The sequence below is a fragment of the Crinia signifera genome, chromosome 12 (genome assembly GCF_055691185.1).
Source record: "Crinia signifera chromosome 12, ASM5569118v1, whole genome shotgun sequence".
Lineage (NCBI taxonomy): Eukaryota > Metazoa > Chordata > Amphibia > Anura > Myobatrachidae > Crinia > Crinia signifera.
Window position 1 is genome coordinate 10,850,213 of NC_139228.1, and position 22,384 is coordinate 10,872,596.

Sequence of the window (22,384 nt, forward strand, 5' to 3'; positions counted from 1 at the left end):
TACCAGTGTCTCAAATTATGATTTTACTATAATCCATTCTGGTGTGTATAATAGCTCACAGATAATGTCTAGGTCAACACTGACAAAAGTCAACATGAAAAAATTCGACAAGTTTTTCTAGGTTTTATGGTGTCTGTGTTGACACCGGAGCATGTAGACCCCCAATTAAAGTTTTTGTGTCGGCCTATTATCTGTCGACAAAGACGTTGTCTATTAGCTATCCGAGCACCAATCTAAAGGCCCCCATACACTAACTCGATTTGGGCCGATTTCACCCTTTCCCGACAGAACAGGCCAAGAATTGGGTCAGTGTGATGTCCCCACAGATCTGATGTGCATGGCCAGAGTCTAAGGTCAGACCAGCATGCAGGTCGGACCTCCGACCCCCGACCTCTCTCCCGGCAGTGGGCCGGGCAGGGAACTGGGGTCACATGCCATCTGTCACAAGTTAAAGGACATCTTGTGATGGATCGCATTTGACCCTGTGAGCCGCAGACTTTCCTGGGTGGATCGCGGGTGGTCTGCGGCTCGCGGGTGATTGGCTGGGCGTACACTGCTGTGAGAAATCACAGTAGTGTACGCCCAGCTTTAGCGCTACGCTGCTGCATCATTAGTAGGCCATGGGTTAAAGGCCGCAGGCTACACAGTATAATTGCCGGGAAGAGGGTTGGTGCAATGAATTTGAGCTGCTTTTGCCCCCCAGGCAGCACGTACAGCAGTGGGTACATGCGGTTCCAGTGTGTACTGTAAACAGCCACTGACATCTGGAGAGACCGCTCATGTCTCATACCGGTTATCCCTCGTAACCCGCAATAATCTTGTCAACCAGGCACAATATACATCTATATATACACAGATAGACTGGGCTGGTTACTGAGCTGAGCACCGTTCTGACCTAATTTACAAGAATAAAATGCATTCGCTAATAAACCACAATTACTGAGAGCGGCGCACTCCACCATGTCCTTGGTGTGTTACTGTTGTATGGTCCTGGGGGGAATCCTCACACAGGTTAGACCCCTCAGTGACCGTACAGCGCTACAGGCAGAGCCTTGGTTTCCCAATGGCTAGTCCGGCACTGGCACCAGGTTCGTATGCTTTTGGTAATTTGATGACGACAGGGTCCACTGCTAGGGCTTTTTTTTTTTTTTTTTAGTTTATCAAAGAACCCTGTAATTACCTGTATAAGAACAGATTGCGGTGGTGCGTGTAGCGGCGTAATCCCCTGAACATTGGGCCTTATTCAGTAAGGCTCACATGTGATAAGATGCTTCCCCCTCCCCTGCCTGCACGCCGCCTCCCCTCCCCTGTCTGCACACCGCCTCCCCTCCCCTGCCTGCGCACTGCCCCCCTCCCCTGCCTGCACACTGCCTCCCCTCCCCTGCCTGCGCACTGCCTCCCCTCCCCTTCCTGCGCACTGCCTCCTCTCCGCTGCCTGTGCACTGCCCCCCCTCCCCTGTCTGCACGCTGCCTCCCCTCCCCTGCCTGCGCACTGCCTCCCCTCCCCTGCCTGCGCACTGCCTCCTCTCCACTGCCTGTGCACTGCCCCCCCTCCCCTGTCTGCACGCTGCCTCCCCTCCCCTGACTGCATGCCGCCTCCCCTTCTGAAGTAGCAGTTTTTATTAACACCGGAACTCACATCCAGATGTTTTCCCATTATAGAGTATACTAATCGCATATTTAATGAGATGCAAAATTGGGAAAATGTTACCAAAAATCATGAAAAAAAAAAAAAAGACCAGGTTCTGACAGGCGAATTTTAAAGAACCATGCACAGATCATTGAGATCTGTGCATGGTTCAATGTTAAAATATGTGTAAAAGCTAAATAAAAATAAAAAAACATAACCAGCCCCGGGCTCAAAGATCCAGTCCTGGTTTCATTAAATCACAGAACAAAATGATAATGGTAATGCCACAGCTGGGGGGAGACTTTTTATACAAGTCCCCACAGGCCAAAGCATTCACCCCCTGCAGGGCCGGCGCCACCACTAGGCAGCTCTAGGCATTTGCCTAGGGCGCCGGCACCTGGAGGGCGGCAGTTCACCCCTCACCCCCAGCGAACTGTGTAAAAAAAATTGCTGCCCCGGCGTCCCTGCAGTGCTGGGGCGGTCAGGGGTGTCCGTGCCGTAGGGGTACCTGCGGCGCTGTCATGTGTATAAAGCTGGCTGCGGCCGGCGGGGTCCCTGTAGTGAATAGCAAATAACTAGCGCTATACGCGAGGCAGCGCCGGAAGCGCTAGTTATTTGCTATTCACTACAGGGACCCCGCCGGCCGCAGCCAGCTTTATACACATGACGGCGCCGCAGGTACCCCTACGGCACGGACACCCCTGACCGCCCCAGCACTGCAGGGACGTCGGGGCAGCAATTTTTTATACAGGTACCACCCCCCGCCCCCTCCCTCCCCCCGGCACCGGGGCGCCCCCACCCCGACTCGCCTGGCCCTGACCACCTGACCGGTCAGCATGGGCAGGGGTCCTTGGAAAGTGTGGACCCCCAAAGAAGGCCCCCCCCCCAGAACTTAACTGTTCATCTTGAAGCTCGAGCTGTCCCCGATGCCCCTGGGCGGTGGGTATCGGGCTGATAAATTGTGTAAAATGAGAAAAAAACTATTGTGTATTGCTGTGGAACTATGAGTCCAGCAAGCCTGCACAGCATGCAGGGATGCAAAATGGTTAGTTTACCAAGGTAAAGGAGAACCAGGCGCTTATATGGGGTGCCTCCAATTTTTGTGTGTGAGCTGCTGCCAGATGGTGGCTATAGTAGACCACTAAAGTAGAAACATACAAGACAAGAGAATAGGCAGCGCTTAAATAATTCAATGTGTGTATCGGGATTGCCTGAAAATCTCACATTTATTTAATACATAAAACCAATAAAAAGTTCACATAAAAAATGATAAATTACTAATGCCCCTCACTGGCAGTTTAGCTGGATTATAACATGAATGCTTTAAGTCCTCTCAAGGTATATCCTAAGGCAATGATTGGCATAAAGTCTCACCACTTAGATGCTTTGGGAGTTTTCCGGGCTTGGGTCCGTTGTCCTCACTAGTTGTGCGGTTTATCTCTTCTCCAAGCTTAATAAATCTGCCCCTCAACCCCCACATTTCTAACTCTCTGAGTACCACTGCAATAAAACATTGGTGACTCCAGCACCACTGACCAGTTCAGTACTGCAATCACGGAAGCGAAGACTAATCAAAGCCACAATGTTTCCTGTGTATGTGCGGATTTCCATAATGAGCAATAGATCATAGACCACAGGCAGTGAAGAATAGTGCAAATTATTATTATTAGCCTTTATTAATATGTCGCCACAAGGGATCCGCAGCGCCCAATTATTAATCTATTAATCTATCTCTTACATGGGTGTGGTATAACACACCGACAGTCATTAGCCCGACAGCCATTAGCCACAGCAGGGGGAGCGCAACGAAGCTCCTTGTGGGCACAGTGGCTCGCTGCGCTCTCCACCTATTTTATTCTCCCTCAATAGGGGTCTTGGACCCTCACGAGGGAGCAGTCGGGATTCCGACGTCGGGGTAATGACTGTCGGAATCCTGACTGTGGGTGAGTCGTCCGGCACCCCCCTTACACCGCCTGTAAATCCATTTAATGGATGCTATTGATAATGATTTAATGGCTGTTTGTCGGTGCATTGCGGCCTAGAGCAGTGCTACTCAAATACGTTATTCAAGGCACCCCAACAGTCCAAGTGTTAGGGATATCCCTGCCTGTGCGCAGATGCTATATTCAAAGTGACAGAAGTACTAAATAGGTCACCTGTGCCTAAGCATGGAGATCCTGAAAACCTGCACTGTTTGGATGCCTTGAGTATAAAACATAGTTGTAGAATACAACTGAGATTTATGTCCTATATAATAAATGGTGATCGCTGCTCCTCACCTCTGTGGGGGCAATTCAAGTGATTTGCGTGCAGGGCCGGTGCAAGGCACCGGGGCGCCCCAGGCGAGTCGGGGTGGGGGCGCCCCGGTGCCGGGGGAGGGGGGGTACCTGTCCTGCGGCGCTGTGTATTTAAAGCTGGCGGCGGTGGCAGAGAGGGGTCCCTGCAGTCAACGAGCGCTATCCGCCGGGCTATGCGGAAGCGCTTCTGTTGTGAAAACACTGGCCGCACGGCGCACGCTGATTGGCTGAATCTCTGCCAATCAGCATGCGGACAGTGTTTTCACAACAGAAGCGCTTCCGCATAGCCCGGCGGATAGCGCTCGTTATTTCTTATTGACTGCAGGGACCCCCCCGCTGCCGCCGCCGCCGCCAGCTTTAAATACACAGCGCCGCAGGACAGGTACCCCCGCGGCACGGGGGGCAAAATGCCGCCCTCCAGTGGCCGGCGCCCTAGGCAAATGCGTAGATTTGCCTAGTGGTGGCGCCGGCCCTGTTTGCATGCCAGCGTCCACTAGATGGCACCAGGCAGAACAATTTAAGGGTTATTCAGTTGGGCAGCACCGGTAACCTACCAACGCGTCTTAAGTTTTGCGTTAAACACAAAACAAGTTTCGCAGGGTGTATGTGTAAAATGAACTGCCTAAGATCTATATATGTGTGTGTGTGTGCAGTAGGTGTATATATTTACATGACCCCCTCCACAGCAGCCCTGCACCCACCCCCTCCCCCACCTTACCAGTGTTCTTCCATCTGAATGTAAATGTCTGAGCTTACCATGCCCTCCGCCTGTGACCGCTTTGTAGTGTTAGGCACGTAATAGTGGTGGCTGGGAGCATTTCACCTATGGGTGACCTTGGCCGTTCTACCTGGCAATAAGGTGGATTGCATTTTAATTCTACACTTAGAGGAGGAAAGCAAGAAAGCAGCCACCTTGTTCTGTTAATGTTTATGCAGGGAACCCAGAGTCTGAGAACTGTCTTCCATATTCTGTGGGTTTTTAATATAAAAAATAATGTTTATATACCACGTATCCCTGTGAGGGGCAGTACAGGCCTGGGGTGTGGGGAGTTCCCCCTCCCAGGCATGTCAGGCTGCTCTTAACCCCCCCCCCCATTCCTCCACATCACACTTGCTGCCTCTCCCATCTCTCTATATTGCTCTGGCCCTCCCATCCCTCCATATCGCTCTCTGGCTGATTGGCTGGCTGATGTCACTCTGATCTATAGATGGTAAGCTTGCAGCAGGGCCCTCCTACCTCCGAGTCTGTCTGTTGTTACCCAGGTTGTGTTATCACTGTCTACTGCTGTAAAGTGCAACGGAATCTGCTGCGCTATATAAGAAACTGCAAATAAATAAATAAATCACCTGCTTTATTTTAAAGGTTAGTATTAAACCCAGACCATAAACCCGTCACCCTTGGCACATTCCCTGTATCCAAACGCCAGGTTGCATAAAGCGATCAAGGATTATATAATCGCCTGCCCCTAGCTCGTTACACAGCCAGAGAACGACACATCTCAGGTACATATTCATTTCGTTTTCTAATCGGTCGCTTGTTCTGTCCCGCACCAACTTCTGCACTTCCTTCCAGAAAGTAGGGCAAAGGATGCCAGACGTCGGGCATGGCTCCGTACCAGAGGCCGTTTTCACTCACAACAGAAACTTGTGCAATCAAGATTAATGGAATTGCTACATATTTGGCAGACAAGGGTTTGTATATTGGGACATTTGGTTTATTGGATGTGTTTGGCTTGTAAACATTATGAAGGACACTTTTTGCCTGCGGGCACATTAGATTCTGTGCCACTTTTGCCCGGTACACTTGGCCAACACTAGGTTCTGTCTTCGCTGGCATCATCAGACCTGTCCCAGGAGACCATGGAATCTGCCTCGTACCAGGACCTAGTTCCTTTGTGCGCTGCGTTTGTTCATCTTGTGTCAATGTTTAAACACCTAAATCCAATGCTCAGATAACGAAACGCGCACACAGTGGTGGTGGTACCAAGACGACAACAACAACCCTTTAATATTTTACCGCAGTCCGGGACCTTTCCTCTCAACCCACCCCCAATAATTTATGCGAATTACAGCTGTGCTCCTTTTCACAATTGTGGAATTTAAATAGCAAAACAGGAAACGGGAAATGTACTGTAGACGATCGCAGCAGAATGCGTAGCTGCCCCGCTCACAAACATGAGCCTGCTTTAGGCCAGGTCACGTTCCGGAGCAATATGGAATCCGATGCAGTGCTGCAGCCCAGCAAAATCCCTCAGGAGATCGTTCAAGCTCCTGTTTTCTAGACGACATGTAAATAACTCTGTCCTACGAGGCTCGGGGATGAAAACCATTTTGAAAACCAATCGGTAACGTGTTCCTTTATGGGGTGTAAAATAAGGTATTCGTCCCAACAGCTTAGATGCTGGAATTTGCAGAGGCTCTTGGTGAACCTGATTCTGCAAAATAAGGGGTGATTCAGGTTCGGGGTGCAACTGCAAAGTTCTTCATTAACGGACAAAACCATGCTGCACTGCAGGTGGGGCAGATGTAATGTAGCCCATACACTTATGAGATATTGCATATGATTGTATGCACATTTTGAGTACCATACGAGGTGCCCACCGGTGGAATGTCGCGTCAATAGATTGTATATGCTGCACATAATATCTATCAAATTGCAACAGAACTTGGTTTTTAACCACATCGCTCAAATGCAATCAGCGGATTCGGGGATAGGGGGGTGTAGGGAACGCTGGTAGCATCCGTCGGAGTAACGTCGGAGCCGCCACTAACCCCCACCATCGCTCCTTCACAGCGCTGTACTATTCCACCGCCCGCCCTCTTCCAGCACCCATCGCAGATTGCATGCGACATCCCCACATGTCCCATCGCATAAGTGTATGGGCAGCATAACATATGCATGGAGACTTACATTTGGGTGAGTTATTTTGTTTCTGTGCAGGGTAAATACTGGCTGCTTTATTCTTACACTGCAATTTTAGATTTCAGATTTAACATACCCCACCCAAATGTAACTCTCTCTGCACATTTTACATCTGCCCCACCTGCAGTGCACATGGTTTTGCCCAATAAAGCGAGATTTTGCTTTTGCGAGCCAACCTGAATTAGGCCTAAGGCATGTTTCATTCTGTGCACTTTAGCAGGATAAGCGACGCCCATAGAACGTTCTCTAACTTCATAGTCCCCGATTAGGACCTTATTGGGTCCTGTGTTGGGCACACGCCATCATATACCCCTATATTTATCATGCTGTCTGCCTCGCCAGCCAGGGTAACAACAGAGGGATGCCGGCCTGCAGGACAGACTTACGGGAAACGCATCATGTATCAGATGTTGAATGCAATCCTATATCTGCTTACCCACTTTTATCTTCACCAGCAACTGCTCTGGTAATGCCTTGACATTGCCTGGGGGCGATGGCCACAATATATGTGCAAGAGGCCAGTAACTGAGCAGAACCCTTTTTAGATCCTTTTTTAGCAGATTGTGCAGCAAATAGCCCATACATTAGCTGCCATAGTTAATGCCATCTAATGATGACGTTTGCTATTGGGGGAAAAACTATGGAAAATAGCTTGCTGACATATATTTTATTATTATTTATTTATATGGCACCACCAGGTTTTCACAGTATAAAGGAGTTGGCATCCTGATCCATTTGGTGTTCCGCTCTGGTCTTCTACACTGACCGCTGGGAAGCTGACTGCATACCATCCCAGCATACTCTGCCGCAGGTCTGTTGTTAAGGCATGCTATAACTATAGTAGAGCATGCTGGGAGATGTAGTTCTGTGCCACCTGGAGGGTTGCAGATCGCCTACCTCAGCGGCACATTTAATTCCTTCCCGCATCCCGCATTTCGGCAAGCTTGTCCTGGTGGGAATGCATGGTGCGGCTGTTCTAGGCCCTGATCTCTCTACCTAACCATCCTTCTTCTCCACAACTGTACAACCAGATCGCTTTTCAATAACTTCTAATAGATCAGTGGCACCGGCCCGACCTCCACATACTGTATGCAAAATTGGAACAGTGGCCAAGAATTACATTCACAATAAAGCACGCGTTACAGGTGTTGCCAGCCCACAAGTATGTATGCTAGAAAAAAATTCAATATTTAATGTTCCTTGAAGCCTCTGATTGTATTCGCCCGGAGTAATGGGGCAAAGATTTTACAGGCCGCTGCGAGCTTACTTGATCTGTCCCAGAGAATTCCGGCCATGGGCTTCCCTGGTTATTGTACAGACATTCCTCCACTCACATCTGTTCTCCTCTGCTTTCAGTGTGTAACTGCGGGAAGAATATCGCCTGCACGAGCAGTGGGCAATGCTGCCACGACCAGTGCCTTGGGGGCTGCAGCTTGCCTGGGAACAGCAGCGTCTGTGTGGCTTGCCGGAACTTCTTCTTCAATGACAAGTGCTTGCCCTCCTGCCCTCCAAACACATACGAGTACGAGGGCTGGCGCTGCGTCACATTGGGGTACTGTACCAGCCTGCGCAAAGTCTCAGAGAACCCCCGGGAATCTTCCAAATTTGTTATCTACAAGAACCACTGTCTGTCCGAGTGCCCACCGGGGTACACCAGGAATCTAAGCAGGTGTGTAATCCATGATTGTCTTCACTGGTCTTCCCCTAGCAAAGCTTTGTCCCCACTGGTGCTACCCCTCTTAAAATTAGGCAAACTGTCCCATCGTTGTTCCATAGGGGGGGAAACCATATTCTGGAACATACTTGAGTACCCTCCTAGAACAACCTGCAGGCTCCCAAAAATCGGGTGTCACTCCCATTCTCCTGGAATGGTGGGCAATTCTCCCGCAGCGGTTCAGCCCCCCGCATCCCCCACAGCTGCCCACTACGCATTGTATAGCAGGGGCATGGCCACAATGATGGTTGGGGAATTATTTCCCCAATAACCCTAACCACAGAATCACAAGTGATATAATTAGCTCCACCTGTGGCTCTTTTACAATGTGTCAGTCAGTAATGAGTGCACCTGTGCACCTGCCGGGTGTCCTGGAAAACATGAACTCTGTGGGGTCCTGAGGACCGAGTTTGAGAACCCCTGTACTAGACAATAAGTCCCTGCCATTCCCCCCAGACTTATTTGGGTGTGGAACAAAGGATAGACATTCGATAGGTCGACATTGAGAAAGGGTCCACGTGTTAAATGTTGACACATGAAAAGGTCAACATGAGGTTTTCATTTTTTTGGTGTCCTTGTCGACACCTGTCAACATGGACCCCAATTAGTGTCTCGCTTCACTTAACACTTCTCAATCGGAGTCCAGGAGGATGTTTTAAAGTATGAAAAAAATAAAAAACTTAGGGAAAAAAACCTTGACAAACTCATGTCGACATTTCCATCTGTTGACAGTGCCTTTTGCCGATGTTGACCTAGTGTATGTCGACCTTTTGATATCGACCAATTGAATGTCAACCTAGACACTGCTGAACTATTGGCCCATTATCGAACACTGAATATGTATTGTATGTACCCAATCCATTGAGTATTTTCCCACATCATGTTGTATCTTCGCAGCACCAACTGCCACAAGTGTGAGGGCCGCTGTCCCAAGGTGTGCAAGGTTGGAGTTAAAGCCATTGATACCATTCAGACTGCGAAAGAGTTGACCGGTTGCACGCACATCGAGGGCAGTCTGATCTTCAACATCCGTAGAGGAAGTACGTATACCCCATGTTTATCATTGGGTGCAGCTAACATTAGCCTGCCCATGTAATCCTTTGTAGAATCTGTCTGTTGTAACCCATTTGATGCATGTCCTGCATTTCTATGGACCTGTTACCTCCACTTCTAATAGAATTCCTATTGCTTGATTTGCTTTCAGATAACCTGGCTTCTGAGCTACAGAGAAGTTTAGGTCTTATCGAGACCATTACAGGCTTCCTGAAAATCAAACACTCCTTTGCCCTGGTTTCCTTATCGTTTTTAAAAAATCTGAAACTTATTCGTGGAGATTTCATGGTGGATGGGTAAGAAAATGACCAGTACTGTATATTCATACAACAGGCCCTCCTGTAGGCTTACTCAAAAATATCATGGCCACCACCACCACCACCACGCCATAGTCTACTAACGTGAGTCGGGTATTTTTTACCTATGTTTAACTTTGTAACCTTGCCTACTGTGCCATAATTCCCTCTCGGCAATCCAAATTTATTCTATAACTATTTTACAGGTGTTACTTGTGATACTCTTAACCACAGGGTAAAACCTTGGTGGTCCGCAGTGTCTTCAAGTACTAGTGAATGTAATAATGCATTTAAATAAGTATAGGTATAGTAACAGTATGGTACTTTCCATTGGATGATTGATCAAATTCAATTTTTAGGGGTGATTTAGCAAACCGCAATTTAGTTGGTAATATAATATATGGGTCTGGAGGCATCAAACAGTATTGTACAGTCAAACCTCGGAAATTTTAGTTCTGTTTTTGTATATTCACCAAGCTCTGGTGCCTGGACCAGGTGGGTGAGAGCATCTTAGAAGGCATTACCCGATAGAAGCCTATAGTCCTCCCAGGCCCCCCAGCAGTGGGTGCATCGCTTGATGCAAGAACATCTTGTCTCCAGGGTCCAAATCATGGAAGTCCCCACCCTGCATAGGACATCTCTCTTCAGGGAAAAATTGTCCTTATAAAATCTTTACGCATAAGGCGTGATTCACGCCATTATTCATGCAATGAGTGCATCCCACCCATATACTCCATGTGGTGGCAAGTGACCCTGAACAAAGTTCAATCCAGCCAAGTATTAATTTGGTATGTTGGTAGCCTGCTGTTAACCATAATATGTGTGAGTGTGGACATGACCTCATCGGGTTGTTTGACCTTACTGCTGAAGATCCATAACTGGGACCTTATTGCACCGTTTGCCATAATCCCAAAGACTGCTTGTTTTGGGCTTCTTTATAAAACCTTAGACCATAGTCTGCAAAAGATCACTTTCTGTAGCCCGAATGAGTCTTTGTCACCAAAATGGTCACCCAGGTTAACTGTATGCGAACCTATAAATTACTAAAAGTTCTGCTTCCATCCTTTCATGAATGTTCTCCTGTTTGTGTTTCAGAAATTATACGTTGTATGTCTTAGACAACCAAAACCTGCAACAGCTCTGGGATCCCAACCATGAAAGTCTGTCCATTCCCTCCGGAAAATTATACTTTGCTTTTAACCCAAAGCTCTGCCTGTCCGAAATCTACCACACAGAGGACTTAACGGGGACAAGGGGGAGACAGAACAAGGCCGACATAAATCCCCGCACGAATGGAGACCGAGCTTCCTGTGAGTTTAAAAAAAAAAAAAACACCAATGTCCTCCTGGCATATCCCTAATATTTTATTCAAAATGTTGCCTCTTCCTCTCTCTCTAACGTAGGCAACACCCAAGCTCTAAGATTTGTAACCAACGTGACTGAATCAGACCGCATCTTCTTAAAATGGGAGAGGTATCAGTCGCCAGATTCCCGGGACCTGCTGAGCTTCATAGTTCACTACAAAGAGTCGTAAGTTATGGTGTTTCAAAAGTGGCCCATTCGGGAACTTGGGCATCACTGTTGAGAAGCTTTGCCTTAATCAACGTGATAGATGTTCTTTTTAATTGGTGTCTAGGAACTTTGTAGTAATTATTCTATGTTTCAGAATAAAAAATGAGTAGCTGGTGACTAATTGTGGATATAGAATGAAATTATTCAATAATATTTAATAAGCGGTGATGGTCCCTTTTTATTTTAGGCCGTTTCAGAACATAACTGAGTATCTAGGGCAGGATGCCTGTGGGGCCAACAGTTGGAACGTGGTAGACGTAGAGCTGCCGCTGAACAACGAACAAGAGCCAAGTATCACTTTACTTAACCTAAAACCTTGGACACAGTACGCCATATACGTGCGCTCCATAACTTTGAACACGGCAGAGGAAGGACGGAATTTTGGAGCTCAGAGCGATGTGGTTTATATTCGGACTAAACCAGCAGGTAGGACATTTTCAGGAACTGTTGAAGCCTTGCCGATTGAGTCATTTTGATGATTGGCAATTTCTTGGATAGAATAATATTCAACCCTTTTCAGCGATCTGCATAGAATCTAAAATCAATTGACATTCACCACCCTCCGAATATCTGTAGCTTATGACGTCAGGTCTCTCTTGAACTGTTTAATGTCCTTCTATTTTAAAGTATGTCCTGGATATAGCCCTCATTATTGGAGAGAACAATGAAAAAAGTATAATGACATTTTTTTTATTGTGTTTTTATTTATCTAAAACACTATAATTTCAGGAGTCATAAATTTAGTCAGAAATTGGCATCTGCACTGTTTGTGTGATATTCATTTCTGGCAGAACCCAGCTTGTATTTTTGTGACTTTGGCGCAGGTCTTCGTACACAGGGCATCTCAGGTCATGGTTTTATCCGTTCCCCAACACACTGACAGCGGAGCTTCCTGGAATCCAGATTCTGCAAAAGCTGCAATTATATGCTGGTTGGAACCCGCTGTAGGGAGTGTGGTGGCTCTACTCAACTTTAAGCCCTGTAGCAATTTTCTGGCACGGTCATGGACCTCCACATACCAAAATAAAAAATATATATTTTTAGCAACAGTCACTGAAAATAGGCCTAGAGCAAGTGCCAAGAGCTTGGGTGAGGTGAGGACATTCAAGACCAAGCATCATTTACTAGAAGTAGACCTTGATAGATAGTTTATACCAAACATAAAGCAAGTTTGTGTTATTTGATCTTTCCATCTTCAGGTGTTGATCTATCGCACTCTGCTTGACTTTCATAAAAACCTTGGTGTCCACTGATTAGAACTCTCTTACTGAAACCGAAGACAATAGTCAATAGAGCATCCAAAAAAATATGCAAAGCCTAGTGGTCCGCTACATATTTGGAAAGGTTTTACTTTGGGAAGTTGGTGTGGAGTCCTTTAGAAATAATGGACTAGGATACCACAGGTCACATTATCCTATAGATCGTCCAGACCTGAGCAGATATTTGCAAGCTTGTTGAGAAGTTATTGCTAGTTGGTTATCCTTTCAGTTGCTTTGATGAAGAACTATTATGAAATCCAAGTATATATAAACACTCAATAAATAGGCCTTATGTCTTCTCTTGTGGACAGCTAAAGGCTGATATTGTTGTGCGATTGTATGGTCTACCTTTTCTCTTTTGTGAAATTTCTGAAGGCAGGAGAATCCCACTCATGTTAATATGATGATCAGATATCATAATAGTAGGACTGGGAAAGGGTTGTCCAATTTTGGACAAACCCTTCAAGCAGGTCTTCCTTAATTGTAGGGGTGTACTGTATGCAACACTGGATTGAAGAAGAGTCCCCACCATCCAATCAGGTGTAGAGTGCACATCACACACCCTGTCCTTGTTGCTTTAGTTAGGAGGTCATCAATCTGCCATGGCTGGAAGTATTCATGCAGTCAGGCACCACAGGCTACAATACTACAGGTAACGGTAGAAGTTGATAAGGGCAGCAGCTCGATGTTTTCCACTAAATATTTAGACTAATATTAGACATGTGGATCTTAATTTCTCTCTTTCTCTACCATAGCCCCGACTGTCCCCCAAGATGTTATGATCATGTCAAACTCCTCATCACACCTGATCGTTCGATGGAAGCCACCAACTCAACGCAACGGGAACATCAGCTACTACTTGGTGCTCTGGCAGCAGTTGGTTGAAGACCAGGCTCTCTACACCAATGACTATTGCACCAAAGGTTAGACTGGGAAATATCTGGCCACAAACCAGTAGAAGGTCTCAGTGGGTGGTCTGTTTTTAATCAAACTGTTTGTAATGAATATTCTTCGTAACTGAAGTAGGTGACTTTATAAACTCAACTCAACGTGTGGCAACTCCTAAGAAAGGTCCTTACAGTTTATTGGTTCCCACGTTTGCTGCTTGCAAAGTTGTTGAGTACTGCTAATTATGTTATTTTGTGCACGCTTCCAGATCCTTTACAATAAAGTTGGCAGTCATTAAAGGAATCATGTTTGTTTTAAATGCTGTGTGGGAACTTGGATGGTTCCGTTGACTCCAATGACATTGATCAACATTTATTAATGCCCAACAGAGGTTGCAAACTTTGTAATGTGAAGGAGTGAGGGATTTTTTAAATTGGACAAACCCCCAGGGAGACCTGTATGACCCAATTTAGTGACTTCCAGGATTCTAACTGCAAAGCAGAACAATTCCAGCCAGACCAGGCGCAGACTAATCCATGTGCTCATTGGAATGTCAAATCCTGCTTGTTTCCAAAATAACCTTTTAGTTCTGTATTGTGATTCTATTGCCCTGTAAGGAGGAAAGCATGTGAAAAGATCTGAACAATCCTTATGTCATTATTACTCGAACTAGAAAAGGCTAGTAAAAGTTAGCATGTAATGTCCCGTAATCTATAAAGCCGTTGTTGCACTTTTAAAAGAATAAAATGCAACAATGGCTAAATAATTAGGAGGAGGATGAGATTTAAAATAGTAAGTTGATTAACTTATATACAGGACCACTCAAAGATTTTAAAATACACCAACTTTTCCAATTTTTATCGAAAATATAAACAATTAAAGTCCAATGAACAACCTGAACTAATTTAAAGGTAAGCGAATACTTCTACGGGTTAAAATGAAATAGTGTAGGCTGTCAGGGAGAGGTTACAGCCTCCTGGTATGAAGTGGGGATGGGGTAAGCCCAAGCCATATGGGGGGCTATCCCGGCAATAACCCAGGTGTTAGTGGCAGTGGAAAAGGAGTATTAATATAAAATAAGATATGTGCAGATCTAACCACAGTGCCACAGGACTTTTGGGCTTGTTAGAGATAAATCAGGGGTTTATGATCTCAATTTAATGCAATGATCTATATAACAAATATATGTTGCATCAGGATCAGAGAGACCCAGCATTGCTTTATACCACCTTAAGCTCTTCACTGAGAACCTGTTACCAGGATACAAATACAGTAATCCCCAATTTGCACACTGTCCCATACGGTAAGTGTCCTACATTCAGTTCTAGCCGGCGATATCCCTGTGTGATGTGATAGATTTCTAGACCACTGTACTCCAGGAACCATATGTAAAGAACAAGCTCAACTTCTGGAAATTTAAGACACTAAGGGATAGACTTATCCAACCAGTTGTTTAACGTGACCAATCCGCTTCCGTCATTTTGAAGCTATCCTTGATCTATGAGATGCAACTTTTCAACTTTCTCTTTCCAAGGCGTGATACCAATCTTGGTTGTGAACCTCTAGAAAAAGGTCCAAATGACAATGTAAACATTGTAGGAGGACATGTGTGTCTTAAGAGTACATGGGGCAACAAAGAATTTGAAGGCCCTTTCTAGAATTTTAATTTGAAGGCCCTTTTGTTTAGAATTGTAGATGTAATTTTCCATCACACATTGCTCAGAACTTTGATTCCACCACTTTTGTAGAATTTCCTCCTCTGCTGAGAATTCTCCTTTCTGAGATGCTTTAAAGAAACTTAATTTGGGGCATTCGGTTATAGGAAAGGTACATCTGGTAAATATTCGCCTATCGTTTCCGCTTTGTTATGTTTATGCAGGTCTGAAACTGCCCACCAGCAGTGCTGATACCAGGTTCGATAATGATGAAGAAGACCATCTGGATGCAGAGGATAAATGCTGCCCGTGTCAAAAAAATGGTGACCAACTCCTAGATCTGTACGAAGAGTCCTTTCAGAAGAAATTTGAGAACTTTTTAAGGAACACCATCTTCATACCAAAGTAAGAGTGTGACCTTGGCAGTTAGAGAAATCAAAGACCTGTGTCACATGGTCGTTCTTCACAAAGCCATGGCATTACCCAGTAAAAATACATTTATTTTAGGTCTACGTAATAGCTAGGAAGGTTATGATAAACACTTGATTCGTTTAAGCGACGGGATGAGAAAAAAGGGTAAGGCTGCGGGTTGCTGTTGTTGGCATTCTGACCATTAGGATCCCAAATGCTGGGATTTCGTATTCACCCTTGACAGACAAATAAAGCAATACCAGCTACTATTCTGGTCAAGTGACATTTTTTAAAATTTTCAAAATACCCCAGCACATTTCCTAGCCACCATGCGAGTCTGAGGCCCATCTACTGACTTTGGGAACCTCGCAAAGTTAATGCTGAGCTCATTCAGTTTGGTCTCCCCCCCAGTCAGATTTACTGCCTTATTCCTGCAGAATAGCTGGTTTAGAATTGAAGAGTCTGGACTAATTAATGCATTACCTAAAAAGGATTTCAAAATCCTCCTCCTCAGCTAGACCCAACAAGAAATATAGTGCAGCTCTGGTATCTTCATAATTTGAAGCCGTTTTAAAGTATATGATAATTGCTGCTGGTGCCTCCCTTAGTCTCACTCTGGTTCCAGCCTGGTTTAGTAAAGTAATTGGTAAGTTGTTGACATGACATTCTAAAGGCCCACTCTTGAGTAAGTCAAGGTCAGAGTTGATTACTTTGACCACATGATAGATACTGACTTTATTTTGCCCATTATTTCAAACTGTGTGTGCGATATTCACTTTGGCTCATGGAACAGGAAGGCCGACCCCAATTCAAAAAATCTCTCGAGTAGCTTCCAGTAGTCGGATGTCCTCTTGGTGTGGAGTCAAATAAATGTATTAGTTAGGCCAAAGGGGGTAAAGCGCTCCCAAAGCAAAAGGTCCTATGGCTTACTCCTTTCATGAAGGTCATGGAAGGGCTTGATCGAGTTTGCAAAACAACGTTCCTCATGGAAATTCGCTAAAAACAAAAGAAGCTTGATTAGGTGAAAGAGTAGCCACCTGCATCAGCATGACGGCGGACAATCTTTCCACCCGAAATCGGAGCTCGGATTCTGTTTATTTCAGCTCTGTTCCACTTTTGATATTATGGTGAGAGCAATTGTAGACCAGGGCTATATCTTAGATCGCTAGGAATAACTGATAACAAGTTATCAGTTCGGGACGCAGAATGAGACTGGTTTGCCGAGCTGCAGTACAAGGGATGGGGGGAGAGGGGGAAGTGGCGGCAGGTGGGTGTCACTGCCCAACAAAACATCTTAAGTGGAAAAGTGGTGTGACTGGTCATTGTATTATAAATGAATAACCATGATAATAATGGACCATGCTAGTAACCTCAGTTCATAAAGGGTTATTTAATATAAAAGATCATAAAGAACATATATCACAATAAATATATTTTGACATAAATGGAAAAAGGACATAAATGAAATTAGGGACTGATGATTAAAGTCCGTACGGTACTGTATTGTGCGAATAACCAGCTGAATTTTTGTATAAGCCTGGGTGAGTCTGTTCCTATTTGCCTCACTTATTTGCCGGCCGTGGTGATGGTAGTTTCCTCCAGCTTTAATGGCTTGATGGAGGATGCTGCCCTCCAGCAATATTTGAAACTAAAAGTGGAGTAGTCATGCACTTGGAAAGTGATATCTCAAGTTCGGCAGCAGATTAGTTTGGGTCTTAGGATGAGCCTTTTCAGCTTTCTACTTAAGAGCCAAATGCGTTGGTGGACCTTGCTAGTGACTGACCATCCCCTACCACAATAATACCTCTGCCTGTCAACCTAAGAGACCGGACCAGCCTCTGGACCAATCTGCTTCCGTACTTGAATTATCTCTGTCCAAGTGCATGACTACTTCAGTCTTGGCTCCAAATACAGCTGGAAGGCAGCATTTTCCGTCAAGTCATTAAAGCTGGAAGAAACTACCACCAATACGGCAGGCAGATAAGTGAGGCAAATATGGACTTTTGAATCATCAGTCATTGCCTTTTTTAAAAAACATTTTTTCATTTATGTCCTTTGTCAAAATATATTTATTGTGCTATATGTTCTTTATGCATTTTTATATTAAATGACTATTTATGAATTGAGGATACTAGCACAATCCATTATTATCATTACCATTGTTAGTAATTTATAATACAATTACCTAGCGCAGTCACACCACTTTTCCACTCTTAGATCTTCTGAGGACATCAGATGCTTCTTCACTAGTCTTCATAGTAACAAAAAGACTGACTTTGTTGGAATCAAAAATCCCTCAGGGTTTGTTGGTTACAATTGCAGAAAATGCCAGGATTTTGTTTTAGTCCATTAAAAACTTTCCACCCATACTGAACTAAAAAAAAACATTTGTTTTGCTTGAACATGCAGAATAAGGAGTTCGTGGTGACCATGGAAACCAGGGTGTCCGAGAGGTACATGGTCCAGTCTTGGAGGATCACCAATGATTCTTCAGATGTGTCAGGGTTAATGAGCACAATTAAAAGCATACAATAGAATAATAAGGTCTCAAATGGATGCGTTTCTTTAGGCATGTCCTATAGGAGATGGTGTCAACTGTCAAAGCGGTTTTATGAAATTCCACTTGAGCGCTTTTTAGTATCTCAATGAACAAATGACCACTATCTATCCCAATCTTCTGTGCCATTGGACTTGGAACCCCAACAGAATGTGTTCCTTCACCTCAGGAGCTGGACAATCATGACTACTGACAGTATTTCTTCCTAAGTGCTAACTACAAGGACTTGTGACTGAAAAAACTTAAAAATGACCAATCTTCCGAAACTTAGGGGCAAATTTATCCCATGCCGCCAAAAAAATACCATAGTATCGTGTTGCGCATGCTCTACCACCCCTACTGCTTCACGATATGACTGGTATGCCGCGTACCCCCCCTACACACACACACGCCCAAAATGTGTGACTGGTACTTCTGGCTCTGTATATCGGCTAACGTCTCCATCTCACAAGTAGATAGGTTATGAAATACTACAATATGGGTTTATTTTGTAGCATGCTGGCAGAACATTTATGATGGCTGCTCCGATCCCTGATGTGTGTATATGTAATATCTCCCTCTATTCATTTATAGGCCTCCCTGGAAAGTGACTTTAATCAACAAGAATTATCAGAGGTGAGCTAGATTGCCTTTCCTCCTCCGTGACCTTAAGTCCTTCAGCCGCAGAGCGTTCAGTCTAAGCCGACTCGGGAGCCAATGAAGTATTGGTCACTGGATATGAGGCTCTATCACGCACAGCGGCTGTTTCAGGCTCACGGGGGGTATTGATTGTAAACCTGGGGACATGCTGTACCGTTGCTCTTCTTACGCAGATTCACAATCCGTCGCCCACACCAGTTATACGTGTAACGCTAGCAGTGTGGTTGTGTCACGCACATTATCCAGTATGCACATTTTGAGTGATGTGGACGCTAGGCTAGGGCCAGTGGCCTAGGATCTTGCGGTATCCGGATGGACCATGTCTAGGTCAACATTGACAAAAGGTCGACTCAAGGTCAACACGGTTGACGTGAGCTCTTTCACATTTTTTTTTTTTACTTTTTTTTATACTTCACCATCAACATGGACTCTGATTGGGAACGGTATAGTGAGGCCCCTGTGCTGAAGTATGGGGAGAAAAGCTGCTATGCGAGGGGTCACACTACACTAATTGGGGGTTCTCGTGCTCCGGTGTCCACTTTGACACCCCCAAAAGATCATGTTGATCTCCTTATGGTGTCAACTATTGCCACGTTGAACTTTTGCATGTGTCGACCTTTTGTCAATGCTGACCGAGTGCAGGGCCATCGTAATATTATAGCGGGCCCCATGGCAAAATAATTGGGCCCCCCCCACACACACACACACACCTACGTGCAGCAGCATCATCCAGGCAGTGGCGATGATGGGCGATCCGGGCAGTGGGGGCTAGAAGCTTGTAACGCTAGTTGCCCGGCGTCCGGGCGGGAAGCACTGCTGATTTTGAAAAGACTGGCTGGACGCTAATTGGCTGAGCGTCTAGCCAGTCTTTTCAAAATCGGCAGCGCTTCCCATCCAGCCGCCTGGCAAATAGAGCTACAAGCTTCTAGCTGCTGCTGCCGGATTAGTGCCGTCTTCCCCATTTAAGCCCAATGGGAAACACGGCACTGACCAAGTGTATGTAGACCTATTGACTGTCTACCTAGATACTGTCTGTGAGCTGATCATTTGGAGTGACTGAAGGATACATCAATACGTACCAATAAATTTGCCCGGGGCCTGTGTTTCAGCCGTGTAGATGTGCGTGGTAGAGTGACATTTCCATCTGCAGGATCTTGCACAAAAAAACCTAATTCTAATCTGACCAAGTTCTTGTTTAGGACCTCTCCTTCAGTGGCTGACGCTGTCTCCATTAGGAGACTCCACTCTTTCTGTATGTATCATGTGCTCTGTCAGGAAGAGGTCTAAAGCTTTAGACTGGAGACCACGGAACTATAATCCTGCTCCTCTGCCACAGCTGAAATGTTCCTCACTGGCTAATAAGCATTGCCTGCACACTTTATCTGCGCCTTTCCTCCCTCACCCGCTGGTGGTATTCTTAATGTGCATTATTACGATCCCGTACTTGGTCTAGTCCAAAATTACAATAATATTTTCTGCTTATAAATGGATTATTTTCTTGTAATTAATAAACCGCGGCCTAATAATTTAGTGACAGACAGGCTTGACGGGAGTCCAAGATAGCAAGTATTCAGGAAGTGGCACTTTGTACACAGTTCCACCCTCTGTTTTAGGAGGACATTGAGAACAGTAGAGTAGAATAGAGGGGCAAAGGAACCATAGTATTTTGTATCCATAAAGTTCCCAGATGAGCTATTAAAAAAAAATAAAAAAAATCTGTGTTTCACGGATATGGTCATTGCTCTGGGCTGATTGGTTACCGTGTGCAGCCAATCCACTTACTGGAAAGTTCAAAGGTTGGTCTAGCCCTGTTAAATTTGCAGTAAGCTACTCAGTGACCATCTGCAGCCAATCGGAGCGTTTAGAATATGTTTAGAAACAGACTAAGATAGAACCGTCAAAAAGTATGTCTGCATAAGAAATAAAATCCATATAGTTTGTGTAATAGTAGTAATTCCCTTATCCTTACACGCCACATGTATGTCCCCAAATACCACCAGAGGGAAGTCTTCCCCGTAATGCCAGTTTGTGCTTGCTTGCTTCATTTGTGCATTGTACTTCTTGTCCTCATTCTGCATGGCTTTGCTAGTTAGTGCTGGCATCCATTGATGTATACATTATCATTACTGTACTATACAAATGATGCGTATGTATGAACTCCTGTATTTCCTGATTAGGGATACATATGATGTTCATGGTGGTCACAATCCCTAAGCATAGGTGCTGATTTATGTTTTTGCTGGTGGGTGCTTAAGCCAAAAATATAGAGGTGTGGCTTCATGGGGAAGGGGTGTGGCCATAAAATAATACCAATTTATATTACGGAGCACAGTTGTATCCAATATTCAAATTACGGCAACAGAGTTCCACATACATAAATGCCCCCACAGTGCAGGTACATAAATGCCCCCACAGTGCAGGTACATAAATGCCCCCACAGTGCAGGTACTCTGCGGACAGAATACACTCTTCCCGGCATACTGTTTCCCAGGTGGCAAGTCCGACGATGTGGGTGCTGCAGCCGCAAATCAGCAAGTTAATATGGCGGCCCAGCAGCGGAGCTCGGGCCCGTGGGTGCTCATCGATTTCCGTGGGTGCTCGGGCCCTTGAGCACCCACAGAATCGGCACCTATGACCCTAAGTTTCCCCACAAGTACCTGACCGCCCACTCTAGCTAACCTGCATACTTACCGATCAAGATGCCATCTGTCAGTATCCTTTTTGAAGCATGGTGTTCTGATGGCTGGAGGGATGCCGATCACATTCCATTTATTATCGAAGTCCCCCCCCCCCCCCCCCCCCAAATGTACTAGGGTGTGAGAATCAAAAAGTGAGATATTTGGGGAGAGTTTTACCTTTTTTTTTAAAAGCGGCAATCATTTAAAATGGGGGAAAAAAACGGTTGATTTTGTAATGTACATGATTGCCGCTTTAAAAAAAAAAAAGTGTGAAAACGCTCCCAAAATCTCTCACTTTCTTATTCTCACACCCTATTAAATTTGGCCCCTCATTTATAAATGTATGTAAGTCTTTAATATTTAAAAAAAAAAACAACTCTAGGGCTCCATTGGTAGTTAGATATACCATGGAATCCAATGGCCCTCGCATCGTATCTCTAATCTGTGCAATCTTCTTAGATCCCCAAAGAAGAGAAGAGATGTATCCGGTACCACAGGAGAGGGCCATGGGAACACGTCCATACATGAGGGTGCGGTCAGCCACAGCATCAACAATACCGGTGCGGACTCTAAGCCTTACGCCTATAAGGACAAGATCTTCCGGGACAGAATGGCCATATCCAACCTCAGACACTTCACCGAATATCGCATTGACATTCATGCCTGCAACCACGCCGCAGACATTGTTGGGTGCAGTGCCGCAACCTTTGTCTTTGCGAGGACAATGCCGGACCGTAAGTTTGTCTATGTACAGCTTGGGCTCCCCTGCTTATGGGAACTCCCACTTAACATAGGGTAATCCAGAACATTTT

At 45.3% G+C, this 22,384-nt stretch overlaps 1 protein-coding gene across 2 annotated transcripts in view; it reads left to right on the top strand.

Moving 5' to 3' along the window:
• Window positions 1-22,384, top strand: part of INSRR (insulin receptor related receptor) — a 49,300-nt gene that overhangs the window by 9,628 nt on the left and 17,288 nt on the right. For both annotated transcript variants that reach the window (XM_083167832.1, XM_083167833.1), the window contains exons 3-12: window positions 8,207-8,519; window positions 9,462-9,604; window positions 9,769-9,913; window positions 11,009-11,223; window positions 11,317-11,443; window positions 11,673-11,911; window positions 13,500-13,667; window positions 15,512-15,692; window positions 18,829-18,870; window positions 22,032-22,306. In XM_083167832.1, the coding sequence (XP_083023958.1) occupies window positions 8,207-8,519; window positions 9,462-9,604; window positions 9,769-9,913; window positions 11,009-11,223; window positions 11,317-11,443; window positions 11,673-11,911; window positions 13,500-13,667; window positions 15,512-15,692; window positions 18,829-18,870; window positions 22,032-22,306 (1,848 nt within the window). The remainder of the gene's footprint in view (window positions 1-8,206; window positions 8,520-9,461; window positions 9,605-9,768; window positions 9,914-11,008; window positions 11,224-11,316; window positions 11,444-11,672; window positions 11,912-13,499; window positions 13,668-15,511; window positions 15,693-18,828; window positions 18,871-22,031; window positions 22,307-22,384) is intronic.